At 29.0% G+C, this 27,533-nt stretch overlaps 1 protein-coding gene across 1 annotated transcript; it reads right to left on the bottom strand.

The window, feature by feature from the left end:
- Positions 1–1,811: 1,811 nt before the first annotated feature.
- LOC107450360 (peptidoglycan recognition protein) lies at positions 1,812–26,090 on the bottom strand. The gene is made up of 5 exons (XM_071185462.2): positions 25,893–26,090; positions 18,087–18,196; positions 7,651–7,863; positions 5,378–5,583; positions 1,812–2,460 (listed from the first exon to the last, which is right to left on the bottom strand). The coding sequence occupies exons 2-5, from the start codon at positions 18,175–18,177 to the stop codon at positions 1,984–1,986; spliced, it is 987 nt and encodes a 328-aa protein (XP_071041563.2). The 5' UTR covers positions 18,178–18,196; positions 25,893–26,090; the 3' UTR covers positions 1,812–1,983.
- Positions 26,091–27,533: the final 1,443 nt, after the last annotated feature.

The raw sequence follows: 27,533 nt of genomic DNA, 5'->3' as shown, positions 1-27,533 counted from the left end.
TATATATGTTTTTATTCCAATTTGCATTACAGTCACTGAAAAGTATCACCTCAATGTCTCTATTTACAATATGGATGGTGGCAAAAGAACCGTAATTGACCTCAGACTCCCATATACATATTAATCATGATGATGCTGAAAGGTAAAGTAAAGTAAAGTAAACATAACTCAGAAAAGAGGGAAAACTGGAGAAAAATCAGTTCATATTTACTTTGTTTTCGCGGGAATTGGAATATTTCTGACTATCATTTTGACAGTCATAACACATATATAGTTTGTCTATAGAAATAACTCCCTTCGCAAAGAACAAACAGAGACAAAATTGGAGTTATTTAACTTTTTCATAAAATTAAGAAGAAAATTGCGAAAAAAATTGGAGAGATTTTAGTATCTATCTGACAAATTCTTTGTTTATGGTCATCGAAATACAAATGGAATAAATCAAGTTAAACGAATAAAAATTCGAATCTTAGATACGTGAAAAAGGAATTACTCGATCATGAATTTCTCAAATTTTGAGGCACGGATCTCAAGGAGCTTAAACACCAATTTCCATGGGATTGAAATTTCTCTTTTAAATCTTTGACAAGAAAAAATGGGTGAATGAATAATTCTGCGAACGAAAGAGCAATATTAAAATTTTATTTTTCAATTTAATGTTTTTTTTTTCCGTTTAAAGCTTGCATGAAACTGCCGGTATAAATCCATTGCAAATTGAGATGTTTAACTTTAAATGACATCTAAATCAGAAGTTCATCTTCAAATATCACTTTAATTGCCACTCAATCAATAGAAAGTTATAAATATGAATTTTTTGTTTACATCCTTAGATCAAGTGAATAGAACTCTTTCCTCATTTTAAAAGCCTATTGTGTTGAAAAGTAAGAAAAACCACAGAAAGAATAATTCCATAGGCTTATAACCAGTTGGTGGGATGAGGGAAAGCAGCGATGCAGTTAACAGATACTCATTCAACTGAAAAATAGGACCTAACAACCTTTGCAGTATCAGAAGCTACAAACATCAATAATATGAATAATTTTATCTGATTACTGTTATAGTTTAATTTTTTTTACCCTTTTTTGAGAACATAGACAACACGTGATTGTTTTTTCATTTTGTGTCATAGCTGTTAAGATAACTGTTAACTGACATTACAAATCAAAATATAATTATTTGCCTCAATCTTGTTCGACATGAAGACATACTGTTACAATAACTAGATAAGAAATTTTCTTCCTCACACAGAAACAAGCAAAATTTGAACCTGATAAACGGTTGTACCTTTCAAACGAACTAAGATTGAAGCAAATGTTTTCATTATAGCTGTTTTTCGAAGGCTCTGTCTTCGCAAGAAATGGTGCTTTTTTGCGAATGTACTATTTTTATAACTGTAGTTTGCAGTAAGTTTGCAGAGGTTACTCATGACTTTTAGATCAAGTTCAGCTTATCGTAAGCCATTGCCGTCTATGTTTATTCTAAAAGTGACGCAAAGCGGCAATATGGAGAAATGACACAGTTTTAAGAAAGTAAAAAGCGTTTGTGGTCTAATTTTTTAATATTTAAAAACTTTCTCTGATACTGCATAATCTCGGCTCATGAAAATTAGCAAAGAATTAGAATAAGGTATTTTTAAAAAAGTTTAATAACCTTTGAAATATTTAAGTTATTTGACCGTTCTAAAGCCAAGACAATTCTTTACGTCAGGATGGCATGTATAGTTCAAAATTATCATTAGGCATTCAAACTGTGGCTTTTTTTATTTTCTTTTGTCGAAAGAGCATCGAAAAACCATTATAAAAACGAAACAGTTAAGCTCCGCCCACCATACGTTGTTTATTCATACGTTGGTAATTTGTATTTATTACGACAAAAATTGAAACAAAGTCACCATAAACTGAAATCAGCGCAAATAATTACGATTACTTTAACAGTCATTAATACTTTTTAGTTGCTTTTACTGGTTTAGTCATTTTATTTAATTTATTTCCATTCCCATTCCCAAGGTGGCAACCATGGATTTTTTTGCCAAGAGGACTGATATTTCTGTTGAGGGAGATATTTCTGTTGTTGTTGTGGAAACACCACATAAACGATTTTGGTAATAGGTTTAGGTGCAGTTTCCTTTGGCTTTTCAGTGGCAGCTATTGATGTTGTTGGAGCTTCTGTTGGAGCTAGAGTAGTAGGAGCTTCTGTAGTAGGTGCTGCAGTAGTAGGAGCTGCTGTAGTAGGTGCTGCAGTAGTAGGTGCTGCAGTAGTTGGAGCTTCCGTAGTGGGCGCTGCTGTTGTGGCAGCTTCAGTTGTTGGTGCCTCTGTAACATCACATGTGTATGACGGAATTGGAACTTTTTTAGGAAACCGCGGCCATGTTTTAATGATTTTATAAAGAGCATCTCCGGGACAGGTTGTACAATAAGCATCTCTATGAGCGATTACCTTGAAATCACTTCTCAAATACCCCTATAAAAAAATTCTATATTTTAAATTATCTTTTAAATATTTTTACAGATATCATTTATATATTTGTTTAATAATTTAATGAAGCACAAGAGGCAATTTTTATGAAACTTTGATTTGTTCTCCAAATAACTAAAGCACTTGTCATCGATTCATTGGCGAGCAAAAATCTCCGGCGAGAAGATTTTTATAACTTTTTTCCGCTTTCGGCTATTTCATTGAGTGAAAAACAAATAATTTTCATTTTATTTAGTGTTATAAACCAATTTAAATCATATCACATCAGTACTTATTTATTATTACATCGATAAAACCTAACATGAAAATTGAAATGAACAACAATATTTCATCGTTCAAAAATCTCCTACCAGATTATAGCTTTAATTTAATTAAAATAGTTTTTACAAAACAATTTTCTAGCTTAACGTATCTAAATGTCACTATACTGGATATTTCAACAAGTGCTTTCAGTGACCTACATTACACTTCATAGTTTGTAAAGGAAAGTGCATATGGCAGGTGCTTATTCGTGCCGTCGAATGAACTTATTCGAATTCGTGAGGAGCCCAAATTTCGAGCTTGCTTACGTAACCCAGTTTCCTTAGATGGACGTTGAGACTTTTTTGACTGATTTTCAATGTCTCTACAATCTCTCGTGTCATGTAATGTGAGTTTGACTGGATCAATGCCGTTATTGTGTCATCATAAATCCGAGAAGGCCCTCCTAAACGAGGAGCATCTTTCTAATAAAAATCACCAGCTTGAAATTTTTTGAGCCAGTTTTGGCATTGATATTCATGTAGAGCATTGTCATCGTAAACTTGACGTAATTTTTCACAAGCTTGATACACGATTTTCCTTCGACTAAAGTAAAATAGTAAAATATGGCAGCACTTTGAGTTTCCATGTTCAACTATCTAATCTTTAAAACTCATCAAAACAGTTAAATTTTTTCTTTATATACGATGAAGCTTAAATGGTCAGCTATCAATGATGTAAAAATTATTGTTGCAAATGCTTCAAGAATATCAGAAACTGCACTACTTCAATATGTTGCACGAAAAAAAACGAAAAAAAACGCAATGATTTTTGACTTAACTTGATAGTTTGCAGTAGACTTTATAAAAATAAGCTTCTCTGTCAGCTCCACCAAAACAAATAAATAAATAAAAATAAATAAATAAATAAATAAAAATAAATAAATAAAAGTAAATAAATAAATAAATAAAAATAAATAAATAAAAGTAAATAAATAAAAATATATAAATAAATAATAAGCCCTATCCATAATGTGGAGTTCTGTGGTAGACATTAGAGCCCCTGAATTAGACATATAGACCCTAGTATAGTAGCCTTAGTGGACATAAGACGCCCAACTTAGGTTTACCCTTTTGTTTTACGAATACTAAAAAATTTAAAATGCAGAATCCAGTATTATTTTTCTTTCCACATTATAACTAATCATTGAATACTTTACTAATATTGAACTACTAAAATTACTTGACTACTTGAACTTCTTAAAACTACTTAACTTAAAGCTACGTGAACTTTCTTAAAACTACTTGAGTTACTAAATATTGAAATGGAAAAATTCTAAATTTCACAGAAGACAACAAAGTTTTGGTTTACTCCTTGTTCAACATAATTCCCGCCCCCCCTTTATCTTTCCTTTCCTTTATTTTTCCGTTACGGGAAGTGATAAAAATTGCAAAAAAATTGTTTTCTTATTTATACAATTTATTTCATTATTATGTCCTTGAGGATAAGTGAGATGATTTTCCCCATTTTTTTTTAAACTTGTATATATTGTAAAAAATTTCTTTTGCATATCTTATATTGTTACATCGCTTTCAGTTTCTCGATATCACTGCTTCATCGCCACTGGTAGTCAACCACAGATGAAGAGGAAGGTGCCAAAAAGCAGATACTTCATCAAATACATTACATTGAAACATCATCAGTATTTGATACTCTAAAATGTAAACTAGTAATAATTCTCGTCTTGTAAATGGTAAAATTAGACCCAACTTCTTTTACTTTTTAAACCCCATGCGACCCTTGTTTCAGATGCATCTACAAAGCAACAAAAATTTCAGATCAAATTACGGTAAAAAGTACTGGCACTCAAGGAGCCGGTACTTTTTGCAGTAAAATTTATTTTCTCCACGACATGTTACAGAACAAAAAATCTGATACACCGTCTTTTTGCAGTAATAATTACGGTAAAATCACTGAATCACTCTCAGTAAATAAGTATTTCCGTACAAGTTGCGGGGAAGTATTTTGCGGTAAAAATGGATTTTGTAAAATGCACCCAAAGTGCCGATACTTTAAACCATGATCCTGAATTTCTTACTATATATCGGACGTTAATAAAGCATTTATAATGAACATAGTCTTTTTTTATTACATAAATCGCATTTTGAAATTTCAATCGAGTGAGATTTCAGAAATTTGAATATTTAGTAAAATGATATACTTTTAAATGTATTCGGAATCTTCTGAGGATTCAACATTCACTTACATGTTTTTTTTTTAAAAATAAATAATAACTAGATTATGCAAATATCTATAAATAAAAAACAATTGAATGATTTGTTGTGTTGCTATCGGCTTTGATTTTAAATAAGTTTTATTTTCAGAAAAGAGAATTGTGAACTTTGTAACAACGTTGCTCCAATACAAATCTGTTTTAAACCATGTTTATAGTGGCTAAATCATATGAAAACTTTGAAAAGAAAAATTAACGAAAAAAATAAATTTGGAATTTTGGTTTTTAAGTTTAAACCTTTTTAGACATACCGATTTATTTTCAATCCGATAAACCCATACTCTGCACTTTTTAAAAATTACTAATTTTATTGCTACTTTCTTTAAAATTAATTATGCTATAAGAAATTGGCGTATTGATTTAACTTACTTTTTCCACGCCACACCATGCAATTTTCGGTATAAGGTCTAGCATAGATGGATCTGGTGCTTCTTTATCAAAATCTCCAATCAGAGCAATACCAATAGATTTTTTATTGTGATATTTTGTATGAGCTCCAACTTTGTACCACGGTCGACCTTCGTAGACATGACCATCTCCTCCGATCACAAAATGGTAACCTATGTCTAGCCATTCTAAAAGGAAAAATTTATGTGATTATATCATTTATTATATTATTATATGATGGATTAATTATATAATTGCATGATTATATGATTGCTCTAAATTTCACTAGGTTGTGTGTCTGAGTGGCTTACTCAATTTTATAATGCATATTATCTAATTACTCATAAAAAAAATTCCTATAAATCTTTAACAATATTTTTTATTTGAATCGTTGATATCTTACTCAATTTTATAATATTATCTAAATATTCATAAAAAAATTCTTATAAATCTTTGAAAATATTTTTTATTTGAATCGTTGATATCTTACTCAATTTTATAATATTATCTAAATATTCATAAAAAAATTCTTATAAATCTTTGAAAATATTTTTTATTTGAATCGTTGATATCTTACTCAATTTTATAATATTATCTAAATATTCATAAAAAAAATTCCTATAAATCTTCAAAAATATTTTTTATTTGAATCGTTGATATCTTGCTCAATTTTATAATATTATCTAATTATTCATAAAAAAAATTCCTATAAATCTTTGATAATATTTTTTATTTGAATCGTTGATATCTTACTCAATTTTATAATATTATCTAAATATTCATAAAAAAATTCTTATAAATCTTTGACAATATTTTTTATTCGAATCGTTGATATATACATCTTTTTCGCGACTATCCTTAAAAAGCTAATCCCTTTTTTTATTTTGATTTAGAAAAATCTACAAAAATTAAATTTTTTGAGTTACGCTGTCTCCACGGTGTCAATTTTTTATTCGAACGTGCAAATTAGAAACGACAAATGAATATCTTGTTGAGAATTAAGAACGTTAGCAAAATCTGATAAATTAGGTCTATCTGAAAATAATTAGATTTAAAGTCATTAACAAAGTTTTTCATAATTGTCTAACAATCTTAATTCAATTCTATTACTCTCACTTAGTTTTAACCAGTTTTCAGTCCTATCCGACAAACCGTTAGCTTTAATTATTTTTATTCTCTTTGCTCTAATTGGCATTTTGATTATCAGATTTTGTGATGTTTCAGTTTCTATCAAGTTACATTTAGTTCATATCAAACATAGTTAAGTAGCAATGTGCCACAATGAAAGATCCCTTATTGCATTATCCGGTGGTGGTACACTTAGAGTTGATAAGAGATAATTGATAGAGTTGATAGAGTCTCCAAAATGATAAGAGATATAAAAAAAAAGTGATTTGCAAAGTTGCATAAAATCGTTGATTTATAATGAATAAACATTTTCTAAAGATTAATTCTAAGAAAATAATACTTAAAAACGCATTTATTTGTTTATGAAACAATTGTGAATTGACGAAATGGTCTTAAGCGGAAAAACCACTTAATTATTGCATCATACCTGTATAATACCTGCAACACAATTGTAAAATATTAATTGTTAGTAATAAAGGTACTCCATGAAAACTATTGTCTGTCTAACCAAAGAACTCCTCCCATCACAAAGTCTGATGCTGTCTACTGCTATGGTAACCAGAAAAGTACAATCTAAGAAAAAGAGCTTTTGTTACTTCTCTTCCCAATCTAAGTTAAACCCTGAACAAAATTTTTATTCTATCCCTACTTGAAATAGTTTTATCTCGTAATCATATTCACCAACTGCGTTCTATACAACTGATGAGTTAAGTTCTTTAGCTTAATCAAGCTGCAGTTCTTTTATCAACTTCATCACGTAAAAAAAAAAAAAAAATTGAGCGTTTTTCGTTTTTGCATTAATTTTTACAAGGTATATATATTTACTAAATCGATGATATTCTACAGCTTTGTATCTCACATATTGTACCGTTTTCGAGATAGAAACGAACGCTAATACCGTAATTTTCTGTCAAGTGGCGCTGTAAACTGTCTAATCTTATTGTGCATGGCCACTTGCTATGCCTATACACCTTTTTTTATTTAGAAGTGTTAGACAACCGAAAGTTACAAGAAATCGAAAGTTCAGAATTTGAATTGAAATTTTAGTGAGCACCCTATAAATTGAGGACGTTGATTACTCATCCTCCTCTATATTATAATTAAAAGTATAATAAAATTTTTCTTACTGTTATCCTTCTGGTGCTGTAGTTGTATTGTTCTCATAGATTTTGAGCATTCTGTGAAAGAAGTGCAGGAGGGAGTGACTGTGTGGTGAATAATAATATATTCCACTGGGCCTGGTAGGCACTGGAGTACTCCTGTTGGTTCCTTGGCTCCCCAGTCAGATCGATGGACAAGAAACTTATTCAAGCTTTCACACACCCACCATGGCTCTTTGCCTTTAATAAGATAATACGAGATAAGACTAATGGTTTTGTCGAAACTGATAAATAAGCACAGAATTAAATATTTCTATTTATAAACTATAATTAAAGAAAAAGTTGTGCCTGGGTGTTCATTCCTATTTTTTTTAATGTATTTCTATGATATGTCATTATTGCTCGCTCTTTTAAGCATTTACTCTGACTTCATTTTTCTTTCTTTTTTCGTAATTAATACTCATGTTTTCAAAATAAAATATTTATATCATTTAAAAAAATCACTTTAAAGAAAGTATAAATGTACAGGTACGACTGCTATATTCGATATATACTGTAATTTTAATAGCCGCTTCTTCACTTTTTAATTTTCAGCTTGAAAATAATGAAAAACTAACAGTTCACATTTGAAAAAAAATTATGCTTTTGTTTCGGTGATAATAAGTGTATATTCGTGAAATAATAGAGGGATAAATGCTTAGAATTTCTCCATGCTAAATTTTGCTTTTTTTTCAGAGGGGAATGGATATTAAATGTGCGAAAACAAAGAAAGAAATACAATTTTTCATTAAAAAAAAAATGCTATAATCAGCATTATAACGAGTTTCATCTTCAAACTAACACCAACTCGAGGAAAATTAATTATTTTATCCTAAGATTTTTTATTTAGTACTTCCTAAAACATACGTTATTCTTATAGAGATTACAAATTTTTTGAAGAAATAATTATGGTATTATTGCTATCTAAGCAAATAATGGCAATAAAAAATTTCCTCTTTTTAAAAAGATTCACCTGCTTTAAATGCTTGAACTGATTATTGTTTTCTGAGCAGTTACAGAATCAATAAGTTATTATTTTCTAAGTCACGAAATATTATAGACCATGTAAATATATTTTTTTCATTAAGCTTCATTTATTTGTAAAAAGATTAACAATCAGACAAACTTTTTTAATCAATTTTTAAATGAATCTACAATGATAAAAGATCTATTTCTGCAAAAGTTTGAACCTTTTTTCTGTGCAATGATATATGCCTGTATTTACAGAAAATCTGAGAATGAAATTTTCCCGAAGCACTAAATTCTAGACGTGCAGCACTAAAGCACTAAATTCCAGACGACTCTTCTGAATTCTAGACACTGCGAAGAACCAAATTCTAGACTGCAATCTAGTGTGAGTATCGACAAAAATATTGACAAACTATGCTGATCTAGTTTAATTTTATGCTATAACAATAATCGATAGTATAATAAATAAAATATGATTTCTAAAAACTTAACTTAAACCAAAAATTTTTATATTTATATCAGCCTTTTTAATTTTTAAGCACAAATTATTTGAAATTTTTTATCCAATATTTGACGTTATAAATTGTTAATTTTATGTTTTAAAATTTCATATAATATTGATGTGAACAAAAATAATTAGGGTATTTTCTATAATTATTATAATAAATAACTCTACTTCTGTTAGAATTATAAATATTCATAGAAGTTTTTTTTAAAGTAAAGTCTTTAAATTATCATTGAAAATTTGTTCACAAGTCAAAAACGACAATACAAATGCGTATTGTACCTTCCAGTAGTTATATTATATGCCGCTTTATATGGAATTTCACATAGAGCGGTATTCTTCTCTCCTAAATGTTTCAGTTAATTTTTGCTCCGGAGAACAATGTAAAAATATTACTATAGAAATCATTATTTTATTTTATTGTTATTTCGGCATCATTTAAATAACTTTGATGTCCCCCAAAAGCCAAATAAACATCTACATTCAGAAATAATGATTTGGTGACAAATGATTTGGACATCGAAAGTTTCAGTGATTTTGACAATTTTGAACAACATTAGTCGCTTTGTAAGCGTTTAAACTGTGAATAATATTTCGTTTGTTGATATTTGGGACAGGAACAATGCAATTGACATGTAACTATAAAATTTCAAGAATGCAGCCCTTTTTGAACAAAAGAATTTCAAAACCTATCAAAATCAAATTTGCACCGATTGTGGAATAGCAAAATGTTTCCTTGATACTATTCAAGATAACGATCTGATAAAATTAAAATAATTTGTTTCGTACAACTTGAAAATCAAAACAAAACGGATGAATTTTTATAAATAGTTAAAATACTTAAAATATGAGAATCTTTTCTGTGACTCTGGTAATCTTTTGCCTAAAGAATAGACAAAAGGAAATTCTCGTTTTTTTCTTCGTTCTTTTTTTATTTTTCATTGACTGAATTTGGATTTTTGGCACAGCGTAATCGTTTCAAGAAAATTAAAAAAATTATTTAAAATGCTATAAGTTTTTTTTTTCTTGTAAAAAAGTTATGTTTTTCTTTCATACTCTATTTATATATATTTTCCAGGAAATTATTGCAGAAATAATTTTCATTGACATAAAATATTAAAAATTAGTTATCCTCGGTCATTTTCCTAACTCAGCGGCTTTCAAAACGTGTTCCGAAGAGCCCTAGGGTTCCGTAGAAGATTCACAGGGGCTTGAGAGTTAGAATTTTTTTGTAACCCTTAATAAATATATTTAATAGATATATTTATAAACACTTATTTACAATTTCTCAAATTCAGCAGAACGAATTAATTTTCTCAACAGGAAAATATTTGCTTAAATTTTTTAAAAAAATAATAAATAAATAAAGATATAGAAATAAGGAAAAATTTCAAATTTATAAAGATTTAAGAATTTTGTATTACAATTCGCTAAAATAAATGATATGGAATACAATATATTGCACAAAACGTTTTATACTTATTTATAATAAAATATTTTGCTTGAGTCAAATGTTTATCTGTTAAAAAACTTTTTTGTCACAGAAATTTATAATTATTCAGGTACTATTTATCTTATTTATTCATTTGTTTATTTAATTTCAAGTAAACCTTCATGGTTTTAAATTCAATATATATATATATATATATATATATATATATATATATATATATATATTGAATAAAATATTTATGCTTTTCAAATTTTAATATAGATGATTGAACTAAATTTTTTTCATTTTAATGTGTGTTATTAAATGATGTGCATCCTTTTATTAAAATGTGCAGTGCACTCATTTATATTACATTTTCAACACTATTCAAGATTAAACAAGATAAAGACAAAAAGGAAGAATAAAAGATGAGTTTTCCATAATAGTTAAAATTTTAACTTTGATTTTAATTTAATTCTGTGCAAAAGGAAAAAAAATATATAAGAATTTTTTTTTTGGTTTAATGTCTTAGTAACGTATGTATGGTTCCTAAAACCAAAGGCTTTGAGCCAATGTGCATTGCCATCTTTGCCTTCTTCTCTGCACACAATTAAAGTAAACACATTCCCGCAACAGCCCATTGAGGGCCAAGGGGGTCACAGAGCTTCACAATTCTAAACACCATTGACGCATGATCTTCAAGTAACTCATGATATTATTTAAAGCTGTTATTCATTTTTTGAAATGAAGTAATATCGATAAATAGACATTTCATTAATCAATCAACTATCAATTTAATATTGGAACTGATAGTTAATTGATTAAAAAGAAATTTTTTTTAAATACATTAAAAAGAAACACTGCATTCTTTGAAAGGCCAATCACACTTTTAGTACGCCATTTTAAGCAGTTTCCGCGTGTTAATGAACATCCTTGAAGTAAATTCACCATTCTGTTTCAGCTGCATTTCCGTTTAGTTTGTCACGTCCGAAAAATATAATAAACGGTTTCACTTTTTATTTAAAAAAATTTGTGTTTGTTTACTTCCCACAAGAAATGTGTCAAAACTATACTCACTGAAAATTTTGACTCATTTAAGCTGCCGTGGATAATGCTTCATCACATCCGTGGGAATATTGAAAAAGAATAGAGAAAAGAAGAAGAAAAAAAATCTGTATAATTTCATAAGAAACTTTTCCTGCACGAATTGATCTGGATTGAATAATATAATGCAGTTAAGTAAAGGTCACATAAGTTCAAATCAAAATTTCTCACAAAAGCAAACAACAAATAAATATATATTTGCCTTATGTGATTCAATGTTAATTTAACCAATATATGATAAAAAGAAAAAAAAATTTCATATGTGAGAGTCACACCTTTATTAAATCTAAAATGAAATTTCACGATTTCTTCTAATATCTGCATTGCATTGCTGCTGAGCTATTATAAACTTATGAGCTATTATAATAAACAATAAAACGAGTTTTAAAAAAACTTCAAACTAACACCAAGTCGAGGAAAATTAACTATTTAATCTTAAGATTTTTTATTTGGTACTATACGTTATAAACATACGTTATTCTTCTAAAAATTACAAATTTTCTGAAATAATTATGCTGTTATTGCTATCTAAACAAATAATTGCATTAAAAAATATGTTTTTTTTAAAAAGCTTCATCTGCTTTAAATGCTTGAGCTGATTATTGCTTTTTTAGCAGTTACAGAGTCGATAAGTTACTATTTTCTAAGTTCCAAACTATTATAGACCGGTATATTTTTTTTCCATCAAGCTTCATCTATCTGTAAAAAGATTAACAATCAGACAAACTTTTTTAATCAATTTTTAAATGAATCTGCAATGACTACAAATATATTTCCGTAGAAGTTTTACCCATTACTGTACTGTACCCATATACGCCTGTAGCAGGGCTAGAAAAAACTCAGAAATTTTACCCTTCCCCGAGGACGGCTTGTCCAACAATGTACCCGTCCTCCTTCGAAACTAACACGTCGCTTCTAAGTAAACAAAAATAATATTTTTTCTTATTTATTACAAAAATTTATATAAATTACACTATGAATTAGTAGCTACTAGGATTACATTATACAGTAATAAAAGATATACTAGGTTACTAATAGTAAAACCTAATATTTATTTCATGAAATAATTTATTTCTTTTATGAAATAATTTAAATGACAAAGGTCAAGTTATCTTAAATGTCAAAATATCCGAGGATACTGCGTTTTTTAAATGAATCAAATATGACGTTTGCCAGTTCCACAATCAAGCCTATGATTTACAGAGGTTTCTGCACAGAAATCTGAAAAGGATTTTCCATTTAGGTGGATGTTCATAATTGTATTTAACGCTTACGTAATGTGTTTTTTTTGTAAGTTCATTGCTGAAAAGTCCCTTTCAACTGCTGCAGTATTTCCAGACGGAGAAAGCATCAATCCACCATGCGCAGTATGTTGCTGTACGGAATTTCTAGATTAGAGGGTCATTTTAGAAGTGAGGCTCTAGACTCTTGTAGGATAACAAAAATTGAAAGTGTATCACGAACATTAACGGGAAAATGGCCGTCCGCGCGGACGTCTGATTCGAGAAATTCGTTGTCCGCGGAAAATTTTTGACCGCCGAGGACGGGCGGTTTTTCGAGCCCTGGCCTGTATATATCTAGAGAAAATCTGAGAATAAAATTTTCCCGAAGCACTATATATTAATCTAGAGTGAGTTTCAACAAAAATTTCGACAAACTATGTTGATCTAGTTAAATTCTATGCTATAACAGTTATCGATAGTATAATGAGTAAAATATGATTTTTAAAATCTTAACTTTTATCGAAATTTTATATTTATATCAACCTTTTTAATTTTTAAACATAAATTATTTAAAAATTTTTATCCAATATTTGAAGTTTTAAATTGTTAATTTTATATTTTAAAATATTCATGTAATATTGAAGAGAACATAAATAATTAGGGTATTTTCTACAATTATTATAATAAATAACTCTACTTCTGTTAGAATTATAAATATTCATAGAAGTTTTTTTTAAAATAAAGTCCTTAAATTATCATTGAAAATTAATATAATAATATGTAGAGAACATAGGTAATATGTACATATGTAAATATGTACAGAAAATTTGAGAATAAAATTTTCCCGAAGCACTAAATTACATAAATCTAGAGTGATTTTCAACAAAAATATTGACAAACTATGTTTATCTACTTTAATTCTATGCTATATCAGTATAGTAAATAAAATATTATTTTTAAAAACTTAACTTAAATCGAAATTTTATATTTATATCAACCATTTTAATTTTTAAACATAAATTATTTGAAATTTTTTATCCAATATTTGAAGTTTTAAATTGTTAATTTTATATTTTGAAATATTCATATAATATTGAAGAGAGCATAAATAATTAGGGTATCTTCTATAATTATTATAATAAATCACTTTATTTCTGTTAGAATTATAAATATTCATAGTAGTTTTTTTTAAATAAAGTCCTTAAATTATCATTGAAAATTAATATAATAATATGTAGAGAACATAGGTAATATGTACATATGTAAATACGTACAGAAAATTTGAGAATAAAATTTTCCCGAAGCACTAAATTACATAAATCTAGAGTGATTTTCAACAAAAATATTGACAAACTATGTTGATCTAGTTTAATTCTATGCTATATCAGTATAGTAAATAAAGTATTATTTTTAAAAACTTAACTTAAATTGAAATTTTATATTTATATCAACCATTTTAATTTTTAAGCATAAATTATTTGAAATTTTTTATCCAATATTTGAAGTTTTAAATTGCTAATTTTATATTTTGAAATATTCATATAATATTGATGTGAACATAAATAATTAGGGTATCTCCTATAATTATTATAATAAATAACTTTATTTCTGTTAGAATTATAAATATTCATAGTAGTTTTTTTTAAAGTAAAGTCCTTAAATTATCATTGAAAATTTGTTCGCAAGTCAAAAACGACAATACAAATGTGTATAGTACCTTCCAATAGTTATATTATATACGGCTTTATGTGGAATTTCACATAAAGCGGTATTCTTCTCTCCTAAACGCTTCAGTTATTTTTTTGTTCGGGAAAACAATGTAAAAATATTAAAATAGAAATCATTATTTTATTTTATTGTTATTTCGGCATCATTTAAATAACTATGATGTCCCTTAAAAACCAAATAAACATCTTATTTCAGAAATAATGATTTGATGACAAACAATTTGGACATCGAAAGTTTCAGTGATTTCGTCAATTTTGAATGGTAAACTCAGTACATTGTTTTACATTAGTCGCTTTTATGAGTATTTAAGTTGTTTGAATAAAGTTTTGTTTGCTGATATTTGGGACAGAAACAATGCAATTGAGATGTAAGTATAAAATTTCAAGAATGCAGCCCTTTTTTGAACAAAACAATTTCAAAACATATTAAAATCAAATTTGTACCGATTGTGGATTAGTAAAATTTTTCTTTGACACTATTCAAGATAACGATCTGATAAAAATAGAATAATTTGTTTCGTGCAAACTTGTAAATCAAAACCAAACGGATGAACTTTTTATAAATTGTTAGAATACTTAAAATATGATAATCTTTTCCGTGACTCTGGTAATCTCTTGCCTAATAAAAAAGAGCGAATTAATTTTCTCAACAGGAAAATATTTATTAAAATTTAAAAAGAAAAATAAATAAATGAAGACAGCGAAAGAAATAAAAATTTCAAATTTAGATAGATTTAAGAATTTTGTATTATAATTCTCTAAAATAAATAATGTGTAATAACTCTATTGCGCAAGACGTCTTATACTTATTTATAACAAAATATTTTGCTTGAGTCAAATGTTTATCGGTTAAAAAACTTTTTTATAATGGAAATAAATAATTATTCAGCTACTACCTAACTTATTTATTTATTTTTATTTATTTATCTGTTTATTTAATTTTAAGTAAACCTTTACGGTTATAAATTTAATTTATAGTTTTTTTAAAAAATAAAATGGATATGCTTTTTAAATTTTAACATTGATGATTGGAACTAAATTTTTTTCATTCTAATGTGTGTTATTAAATGATTTGCATGTTTTCATTAAAATGTGCAGTGCACTCGTTTAGATTACATTTTCAACACTATTCAAGATTAAACAAGATAAAGACGAAAAGAAAGAATAAAAGATGAGTTTTCCATATTAGTAAAAATTATAAACTTGATTTTAATTTCATTTTCTGCGAAAGGACAAAGTACGTAAGAAAAACTATTTGGTTTAACACTAGATTGCCTAAGGAAGTCATTTTGACTGCTTTTTGATTTCAATTAGAAAAACAATGATGACACATTTTCTTAGAATTTGGTGACTTTTTGTACAACATATCATTTTCTTTATTGTTTATATTTACTAATAACTTGTTATATAAATGAAAATAATATCAAAAATATTAAAAATTAATTTTAAATAAATTTTTGTATACATTAGTTACTTTTTCACAGTGCAGTCATTTTGACTGCTTTTGGGCAATATAGATATTTCAGTCTTTCTAGTGTTAATTCCTTAGCAGTATATACATGTTTCCTAAAAACAAAGGTTTTGAGGAAATGTGCGTTGCCCTCTTTGCCTTCTTCTCTGCACACCATTAAAGTAAACATATTCCCGCTACAGCCCACTGTGGGCCAAGGGGGTCATAGAAATTAAAGCTTCAAAATTCTACACATCATTGACGTATGCTAATGATCTTCAAGCAACTCATGATATAATTTAATACTGTTATTCATTTCTTGAAATGAAGTAAAGAATGCCGATAAATAGAAATTTGTTTAACCAATCAACTATCAGTTCAATATTGGAACTGTAGTTGATTGAATAAAAAGAAAAATGATTAAATACATTAAAAAGAAACACTGCATTCTTTGAAAGGCCAATCAAACCTTTTAGTACGCCAATTTAAGCAGTATCCGCGTGTTAATGAACATCCTTGTTGAAGTAAATTCACCATTCCGTTTCAGCTGCATTTCCGTTTAGTTTGTCACGTCCGAAAAATATAATAAACGGTTTCACTTTCAATTTTAAAAAAAAATTGTGTTCGCTTACTTCCCACAAGAAATGTATCAAAACTATACTCACTGAAAATTTTGACTCATTTAAGCTGCCGTGGATAATGCTTCATCACATCCGTGGGAATATTGAAAAAGAATAGAGAAAAGAAGAAGAAAAAAAATCTGTATAATTTCATAAGAAACTTTTCCTGCACGAATTGATCTGGATTGAATAATATAATGCAGTTAAGTAAAGGTCACATAAGTTCAAATCAAAATTTCTCACAAAAGCAAACAACAAATAAATATATATTTACCTTATGTGATTCAATGTTAATTTAACCAACATATGATAAAAAGAAAAAAAAAAGTTTTTCAAATGTGAGAGTCACACCTTTATTAAATCAAAAACCAAATTTCACGATCTCTTTTAAAATATGCATTGCATTACTACTGAATACAATAGAAAGTAAATATAGAGCCTCAACCTCCGAATTGTACTATTCTTAGATATTGTTATTCAAAGGTTGATTGCACAAAAATATTTAAATTTATTATTTGAAAAGCATGGTTAAAAAGATTTAGCTTATTTACTCACAGCTGACTTATGATTCATTTGATTTAGACTAAATACCACTACTATTATATAAATAATCCTAAGAAACTGAACCGGTAATATATTACTTGATGGGACATAGATATGACCGATATCAAGAATTCGAGAAAATGTCAATAGCTGCCCATTGTTGGAATCTTGGTCATTAATTTAATTTCGTCAATTCGTTCATCTTGATGTTCTATCATCTATGATGATCTTGTTTTTCTCATATGAAGGCTGATTCCCTTTTTAACGACATTAGTTCCTCACCACTTCTGCATAGCGCGTGGAAATGCATTTTACCCTGATTCTCCTCTCTCAGAAACCGTGTTTTTTCTTGTTTTGTTTTTCCTATTTATTTTTATCCTCTCTCTCTCTCTCGACTAAAGAGGATTTTCTAGTTTTTTTTCTCACCTTTATTTTCCATTTCTCGTTGGCAACTTTTGCATTTTATATTTCAAATCACTTTTGTCTCTTTTCATTCACGTCTGGCAAGTCTCTAAAATGGGGGCTTATTTTTGAGGGCTTGAAACTTGTCGATTTTTATTTTTAATCTGAAGCGAATGAAGTTTTTTAATCAAGTAAATACCACTACGTCTTTCATTATTTATATAAGTATGGTTAACATCGGGTTTGATAAAAGAATAACAAACGAGTATTACTTTTTTACCACAGAGCAAAGCAGACTGATGTTAAATGATTCCTAGAATATAATTTCTGAGCATAAAAAATTCATAAAATAGTTAAAATTTTCATTGCATGATTTACGTAAATTGCTGAAATGACAACAAACATAAGATAGATTTGGAGAATGAAATGATATATTATTTTAGACTTACGTATATTAGGCCAATAGCAGCAGTTGATAGGCACAATGAACCAAGATAGATAAATGATATTTATCATTCCATAACAACTACTTATCTTCATAATTCTCCCTTTTTTGAATCTAGGATTGAAAAAGTCATTGTTTAAGAAAAACTTAATAGCGTATAAAACTACATGGTGATTGTTCCTTTAACATATTATATTAAATGTTTTCATTGTTGTATTATAGGATAGATAGTTTAAAAATTGTCAAAATCTGGAGATCCTAAAAAGGAAATATATGACCTACGTTAAACTATTCTTTTCAAACCCTATTCTTAATACGTGGTAAAAAATCGTAGGACGTGGTGCATCGGGTTTTGTAAAAGAAATAGATATTTAAATATTGCTTTTTGGTAAATTAAGTATTGTTGACGTTAATCGAATCAGACAAAACACGAAATTATCGGATTGATAATTTAAAATTTATAACTGACTTAATGTACAGAAAGTACAGTTTTGTACTTGTACATATTTACGCATTGTATTATGTACATATTAGGCACACATTTACATGGGATTACGCTAAATATGAATTTTTTTCCCCATTGAATCGAATAAAACTAAACTTAAGTCAAATGGTCTAATAGTAGTTGGCAAGTTGCATAGATTTTAATGTGTAAAAAGTATCATTTTTGAAGTGAATACATTTACATTCTTGAAAATGCTATCTAGAGAAGCGATACTTAGTATTTTATTTATAGAATTATAAATGATAGATTTTTTTTGTTGTTGACCAAACCTTGAGATTCATTAGTAATGCTGAACATGTTAAACAAAGAACGACAACTAATTATTTTGAAAATATTTAATATGAAGAATGAAATTTTTAATAGTTTTATCTATTATAATTTTAAAATTAGGATTTATGTCTGACAATAAAAATCATAGTGCTGAAGGGGCTTCAGGCTCAGTTTTTATTTATTTATTTTGTATTATGCATTTTTTTTAAAATAGCTATTTAAAAAATAAGCATTTTTTGTTTACTTCGATAAAAATTCATTTCGCAATTTATATTACTTTATTTCAATATTTATTTAATTGAATTTCCTATTTATTCCATTTAAATAAGCATATTATTAAATAAATAGTGTATTATTGATTGAATATGAATTATAATTACGGGTTTCAAAAGTTATTACTAGTAAATAGCAAATAGCATCTAGCATCAATGGTAAAAGTGTAAATAACTCTAAGTCTGATATAGTACTTTTATATATAAAAATCATTGCAATTCCTGACCCAATTTTCCTATTCATACGAGGGTTGCTATTTATATTTCTGGCCAAATAATGAAAAAACAAATATGTAGGATCGAAATTGGTTTTATTGTTTTTCAAAATATTCTCCATGATGATCAATACACTTTTGCATGCGTTTGAGCCAATTCTCAAGGCACTTTTTCCAGTCCGATTGAGGTAACTCCAAAACATGCGTTTTGAATGCATCAACCGCTTCTTCGGGGGTCGAAAATCGTTGTCCACGTAATTTATTTTTGATGTGTGGGAATAAGAAGAAGTCATTGGGTGCCAAATCAGCGCTGTACGACGGATGACCCATCAGTTCGATCTTTCGCTCCGTCAGAAATGCCTTTGTTTGAGTCGATGTGTGAGAGCTCGCATTGTCATGATGAAGAATGATTCGCCTGTTCTTCTGCTTTTTTCGAATTTCTCCGATGACTTCTGGCAAACAAATGGTCGTGTACCATTCAGAATTGACCGTCCTGCGTTGCTCTAACGCCACTGTTGCCACATGACCGTTAATGCCGAAGAAACAGGCAATCATTTGTTTCGATGTGCTTCTTCCTCGAACAACTTTTGTTGGTTTTGCCTCGTCTTGGAAGACCCATACAATTGATTGCTGTTTTGTTTCCGGCTCATATGCATAGATCCATGATTCGCGACCTGTGTAGATTTTATACACAGCCTTTGATGTACCTTGAACGTATTTTTCCAACATTTCCTTGCACCAATCGACACGAGCCTTTTTTTGAGCGTTTGTCAGATTATGCGGGATCCAACGCGAACAAATTTTTTTTTACGCTCAAATGTTCATGCAATATTTTATTGATGCTAGTCATACTAATGTCCAAAGACGCCTCTATCTCACGGTATGTCACATGACGATCTTGCTTTATCAGTTCACGCACAGCATCGATCTTTTCTGGCACAACAACTGATTTCGGACGACCTGCACGGGATTCGTCCTGGATCGAACATCGACCACGATTAAATTCGTTATACCAATTTTTTACAGTGCTGTAGGATGGCGCTTTATCGCTGAATAAAGAATTAAGTTCATCGAAGCACTCTTGTCTTGACAATCCACGTCGAAAGCTATGAAAAATAATGGCACGAAAATGTTCACGATTCAATTCCATATTTTGAAGGAGAAGAACTTTTCAATTTACTGTCAACAACACAAATGAAGCTATAATGGTAAATCGTCTGCTGAATTTATGTTTAAAAATATCAAACTTTCGATTATAATCGTCTGCGGTCACCTAGCAACACTTACTGTTGCCAAGGCCAGAAATATAAATAGCAAACCTCGTATTTGGTTTTATTCAATGCAGAGTGAGAAATATATAAGCTTTTTATTTGCCTCTCTAGTTAACATAGCAATGTTAGATGCGTAAACATATGCAAGTACAGAATTACACTTATTATACGTAAAACTCTTATAAGTAGTAGACCACTTAACTAGTAGATAATAAGTAGTAGACTCTTAACTAGTAGGTCACTCTTATATTAGGTCTTATTCCTTTCAGCGTTTGAAAACACATCGAAAACAATGGCTCATTTGTTTAAATAGCAGTGTTTAACAGATGAGCTTGCTTAAATAGCAATAATTAATTCTCTCCGTATGCGATTTTTCAATCCAGAGTTCAACGAACCGCTCAATAGTTTGGTCTCAATAGTTTGGTCAGAAGAGAGGTCCAAATTTGAAATTCTTAATTTTAATTTTTACTTTGATGTATTTCATTTCTCGAAAACTTTTTTAGCGAATCGAAAACTTTTTGCACAGAATTATAAAATTTGTTTATCCTATATAAAATTTGTTTCTGATAGTTATATGCGAAAAAAGAAATCAAATAACTTTTAGTAAATATTCATTACTCTTTATTATTTTATCTAATATTAGTCGAAAAAATTTTGAATTGTATTTTTTACATTAATTTAAAGAATTAATTTTAAATGGTAAAATTCGAAATTTGCTCTAAATCGTTCAAAATCGGAATTTAAAAAATGTCTCTTCATTTCAAAATTTCTCTTGTCCAAATTATTGAGACCATATTTCCCAGATTGATGCCTTGATTGATTGTTGAGTGGTAGAGCTTCGCGTTCTCGTGCCACAGGTCTGGGTTCGATCCTCGGGTCGGGCCCGTTTGACTCAGCCTTTCATCCCTTCAGTGGGTCTATAAAATGAGTACCAAGCATGCTTGGAAACTAAACACTGAGAGTTCCACGTTGACAATCCAACCGGAACATCTGCTCCTGCACCCCCGGGCCAAAGGTTAAAAAAAAACTGTGATAGCTCAGTAGGCATTTGCACTTTATAGGCTGACACGCCACTAAGTTTAGTTTATATACCCCAGATTGCGCTGCACCCTATATTTTAGGGCTTAGAAATCCTAATCCGTCAAAATAAAAATGTGTTTATTCAGAAAAAGTATGTATTTCTATCAAATTTCGTAACTTAGAATATCGTCAGTGCAAAGTCAATTAGCATATTTCAGGTCATCGCTTCGAACCATAAAGTCCTACAACGCGAAGATCCGATCATTAGATCAAAAGTTATTCAGGGTAGTCCTTTTTTTATTTTTAGTTTGCTTACTGTACATAACATTTTAAAAATTATTTTTATGTATTTATTAATTTTATAAAATTCTGAAAGCTCTGGGCTGAAAATTAAAATTTCATGCTAAATATATCTGTATATTATCAGTTGTTTCTTTCTATACCTAAAAACTTACTTATTTTCCTCAAATTTTTGCATACTTAAATAATGACCTAGAATGATCTTATTTCCAGTCTTAAGTCGTGACCAAAAAAGTTTTATATCCATATTTTCTCTAGATAATGACTTTCTTCAAAATAAGTAAGTAACAATGTAGTTGATCTCAATTTCTCTTTATAATAAATAATAAAATAGAGCTAGGTATATTTCAGAATATTTGTCCAACTCTCCCCAGTTAAAAAATATTTTTATGATTTTCAAAGTATTCATTTTAAACATTTTCGTCTTCAACAAGTGGGTAAAGGTCATTGAAAAATCTCACAACTCAGTTGCTTCTTTTTTTAAACTATTTTATTTTATAACTGTCGTTGAACACCCGACCCAATTTTGGGTTTACGACTACTAATGTTCAACTTAACTTTAATGACAACTACTGTTCAACCTTGTAATTTTGAACCCAATACTGAAGACAAAGGATTTCCTGAATCAAGTATTGGGATAAATTTGCCTTTGTGTGGAACTTTTTGATGGAACAAACTCGCATTTGCTTTACAAGGAGAGGAAAACCACAAAAACCTCCCACGGTTAGCTGGACGGAAAGGGGACTCTAACCACATCTGTATACCACTGATGATATTTTACCTCACTGTGGTCGGTGCGAGAGTTCGTATTGATTAGCCATCGCTGGGATTCGAACCCGGATCACCTCATTGGAAGGCGAATTCTCTATCCCTGGAGCCACCACAGCTTGACACCAAATTAGTGAATGAAATAATATATTTTCTAAAATTACTGTTTGACTATTTGAAAAATGTCAAAAATGTGTGTTGAAAAATCGTAACCTCTGCCGTTGTTTAGGATGTTCAATTCTTTGATACTTTCTGCTTTGCTTTGTAAAAGGTATAAGATTTAAAAACTTGAAATTACGAAGGTGTGTAACGAAATGTTCAAAGAGTAAAAGCATAGGGGAACTATTAGTTGGACAATTCTATTATGTTCTATCACTAGCATTTAAAAATACAACATGCTTATCAGATCATTTGTATATACAGTGGCGTCTAAACTCCTATAGTCTATTTTCCTGACTATACACTCCAACATTTAAAATGTTTGCAAATAAAATTTTTCATTGATAATTAAAGCAGTAAAATTAAAAACAAAGATAATTTTTATAAACTTTTCATCAGATTTAAAGAACATTTGACTGTAAAGCTTTTAATATATTTGTTTAAATTATATATGCAGTGGTGGATGAAATTTTATCTTGAATTTATTGGAATAATAATACTTTACATATGATACCACTAGGAAAATATTTTCTCAAACTACAAAAAATCCGTAGTAAGTTAATGGGGCACTCAAAACATGCCAGAACAAAATCCTCAGGAAAATAACAAAAGCAAGATGGTTTATCCGAAATAAAAACATGCATCGCGACCTCAACATAGATTTTTTAGATCATCATATTGCAAAGTTAAATTTCAGATTTTTTGAAAAAACCATAAATTGTGACACCGCAGGATTCAACGAAATTTTTACTTTTGAAAACTTAAGAGAAGACATAAAACTCAGGCCGATGGCAGCTTACATTTGTAGTGACGTAATTTTATCTAATATTCAAAATATTTAAATTCCTTTTACTCCGATTGCATTCCAATTACCAGAAAGAACCACCCTAAATATCACAATTCAAGACGAATGGGAAAAAGGCCGCTAACGGCCCCAGGCGCCCAGATAAATATTGATGATGATGATGAATGGGTATGTGGCTATAGACAGTTTTAATATGTATCCATAATCAGGGCTGTTAACCTGGAAGTTTACGCAGCATACTTAGTGGGACTATGTCATAGAATTTTTCAAGTGTCGTGGTAGTCAATGCCATTTTAATCCAAACATTAATTTATAAAATTTGGTACCACTTTAACAGAGATGCCAAATTGCTTCGCATTGTAAAAAAATATTTTCTAGTGGTAACAAAATTTATTTTTAATTTGGTTACCATTATTATTAGTTAGCTAGTATTTTTCATTTTTATGTAATTTTTTAACCACTATATATTGAAAATTCAAAGTATCATATTAAAAACAACTTTACAGCAGTTATATAGCGGTGACTCTTTCAAAGAGTGGACTTAATTATCCTTATTCTACTAGCTTTGTTATTTCATTCGCCATCAATTTACTGAAACTTCTGCAGAAAGCTCTGCAGTTGGCATACTTGCCTTAAATGTTGGCAAATCTGGAAATTCTATGATTCTTATAAGGCTGATACATCGAGACGGAGAAGAGCAAAAACCGATATGAAAATCATTCCATTTTAACTGATTTTCAAAAAAAAAATAATAATAATAATTAAATCACCTTGACAGCCAGATTTCACTTATAATACGTATTTGGGACTAATTGTATATATTAACTGGAGACAAAAGCAAATAAGAGATGAAAAGTTTATCATTAAATATAGTACGAACTTATTTTGCACCTCCCGAATATATAAATGAAATGAATTTAATACCAGTTTTACTCTTTTCCATCTTACTTACCGCTTTTTCTTATATTAGAAAACACAAAATTAGGAGATTTTCTATAATTAACATTAATTAAAGTTTTACATCCGCTATTTTCGCTTAATTTTTAATAAATCAGGCCTGTAAGAGATTACATGTGTAAATTTCTGCTCTATTAACATTTAGCAGGTCTTGGTGTAATCTCGAATATTTTGCATTCCAAAAACAAGGAAAAAATGAAGTGGTATTTTTTTAATTTCTTGCAAAGCAGGAGAAAAATTGCTGCCAATTTCTAAACTTTTGTGTTATTGCAAAGATTGCATATAATAAAAATTTTACGTTTTCCAAATCGTATTACAACGTGACTTGTGTTAAAACTGTAGACAATGTGTTAAAACTGTAGATAATATAATATTTATAAGTATTTACGAACTTTTTTGGGTATTATATCATAGTTGTCAACTACTCACGCTTTTTGATGGAATATTTTGTCGAATCTTTTATGTGATTGCAAAATGTATGCTTTAACATTTTTTGACTTATAAAGATTTTGTTCATCAGGGAATACATAACATTAATAATTTATTGATAATCATGCGGTAATGTTAACAGCAGCTGGAAAACTTGAAAAAAAAAAGAATTTAGCTCACTTTAAACAGTATTATGTTAGATTACGTATACGGTAACTACGTATTAGATATTTGACCTGTTATTAAAGATCAATTTGCATACTAAACATTTACTGCTTCTTCATAATTTTTTTTCAATTCACATATACCTACTCGATTATATCATAATAAATTCAAGAATATGAATTTTCAAAATTCAATAATTTATTTAAACTAACAATGTGTAATAACTGAGTTTTAATTGATTAATTTAAATGTTGTTCTATTATACATAAAATAACTATACTTCCTCATTTATGTTTATTTCATTAATTTTCTTTCATACATGGTACTATATGTTAAGTGTATGGCTATTATTCGTCTTCGGTGACAAATACAAGTCTGATACACATTCCAAAATAGACTAATGATCAGTCTAAACAATTACTGCCCACCTTTGCACTAAAAGGGTGGTCTTATCTGCATGATAAATAAACAAAAATAGTTTTTTTAAACTATTTCTTTTAAGGAAAAAACCACTACAACTGCATTGACTTAAAGATGTTTCCTTAACTATATTCCTTTTATTAAACAAATTTGACCCGAATCGCTTAAATAGTTTGAACTAGTTCAAAAACATGATTTTAGTTAAAAACAGCATTACTAAAAAAAAGCAAATAAATAGTTTATCAAAAGCATACCTGTCAAAACAACGTTTTTTAAAGTAGTAGACACAAAACAGAATTGTTGATCAATTGCGGTTTTTGACCGTTACCTCAAACAAGAAAAAAAAATTCACCATTTCCAATAAAAGTCTCAGACCATAGTGGCAGACTTTCGGATCTCGTTCATACAAGGAGAGGGAAGTTTATGAAGTACAAGACATTACTCTGGTGTTGAAGAAGTACCTATTCTTTCAGTGTGTTTATTTGCATATTTATGAGCCATCAAAATAACCCAGTCTTCCCATTATGAAAGAAAGTTGTAAAATACTCCACGATTGTGTTCCGCATCCATTTTATTAGAGTCTTCATTTAGACTGCGTGCACTGAATTTAACCCAAGAAAAGAACACTGAAGACAATAGAGATTGCCGTTTAGGTATTGCATGTCCTATTCAAAAATGGATACTTGGTCTTGGATATTAAAGGATATAATTGAAATGTTTCACAAGTATAGTGCTATATTTTACTGTTGATGTTTATGATGCTACTCCGCGCCTTAATAAAAGCACAAAACGTGATGATCAAATTGTGAAAATTTTTTAAGAAAATGGAATTCTTAGAAATGAGTAAATGGTAACCTTCGAAGTTTTACATTTTGACAGAGTACGTTACAGTAACGATGTATGCCCCTCAAAACACAAAAAAAATATGTTTTAGAAAATTAATTCATTATTATATAATTTATTATTTTAGCTATTCATTTGCAATTTAACACAAGAAAGGAAAACTGAAGACGATAGTGATTCCCATTTGGGTATTGCACGTCGTATTCAAAAATGGGTACTTGGTCGTGGATATTAATAGTTATTATTGTACTGCCTCAATACAATACAATATTTTATAATATTTTATTCCTTATGTTCATTGTACTAACGCGTTGTCTTAAACACCCAAAGCCTAATGTTCAAATTGTAAAACTTTTTTAAGAAGTGGGATTATTAAGAATGAGTAATTGGTAGACTTCGAAGTTTTAGATTTCGACAGAGTATGTCTCAATGATGATATGTGCGCTAAAAAAAGAAAGAAAAATTGTAGTGATGTAATTGATTCATCTGATGTAATTTCTCAATTTGGCTGCTTAGATATATTTCAATCGTAGCTACCATCATGCATTTCATTACCAATGATATGTAATTAAAACACGAAACAAAGTTTTTCCATGGAGCCTTTCTGGATGAACGGTTTCGACTATTCGCCAAGCATTCTGCAATGGGAGATAGCTGTTTCGAATTCTGCCACGGCCCTGGATGTGTTTTTGTGGTGACTTTCTGTAATTTTTTATAGTATCTACCGCCTTAAACAAAAATCTTTTTAAGTGTATTTGTTAATTACCACTCATTTTTTAAAAACGGATTTCTAATCCTCAATATCAGATTCGTTGGCGACATTGTTTCATGAAAATTAGTTAGCTAAAAAATCATAAAGTTTGTAATAGAGATCACGAATATTTCTGTGGGTAAAAATAACATCATTTCTAAAAGATTCAAGCACGATCTTTCAAATTGTGCCAACAGTTTTGACATGTAAAATCTTTAAAAAAAAAGAGCATTTGCTGTTAAGAGAAAGATTGTTTACATAAAGTTAGCATTTAAGTGTTTCCATATTTTTGTATCATCCC

This window comes from Parasteatoda tepidariorum, chromosome 3 (assembly GCF_982258835.1).
Source record: "Parasteatoda tepidariorum strain Cologne lab strain chromosome 3, Ptep-v5.0, whole genome shotgun sequence".
In the NCBI taxonomy this organism is placed as follows: Eukaryota; Metazoa; Arthropoda; class Arachnida; order Araneae; family Theridiidae; genus Parasteatoda; species Parasteatoda tepidariorum.
Note: the sequence above shows the minus strand (reverse complement) of the source record. Positions and strands in the feature narration are given on the sequence as shown.

Bases quoted from the DNA above. Each gene is read 5' to 3' on its own strand.
- LOC107450360 (XM_071185462.2), bottom strand. From the start codon at position 18,177: ATGAAGATAAGTAGTTGTTATGGAATGATAAATATCATTTATCTATCT. The intron at 5,584-7,650 runs GTAAGAAAAATT...TTTTCCTTTTAG, and splicing joins ACAGCACCAGAAGGATAACA to AATGGCTAGACATAGGTTAC. The intron at 2,461-5,377 runs GTAAGTTAAATC...ATTTTTTTATAG, and splicing joins CATGGTGTGGCGTGGAAAAA to GGGTATTTGAGAAGTGATTT.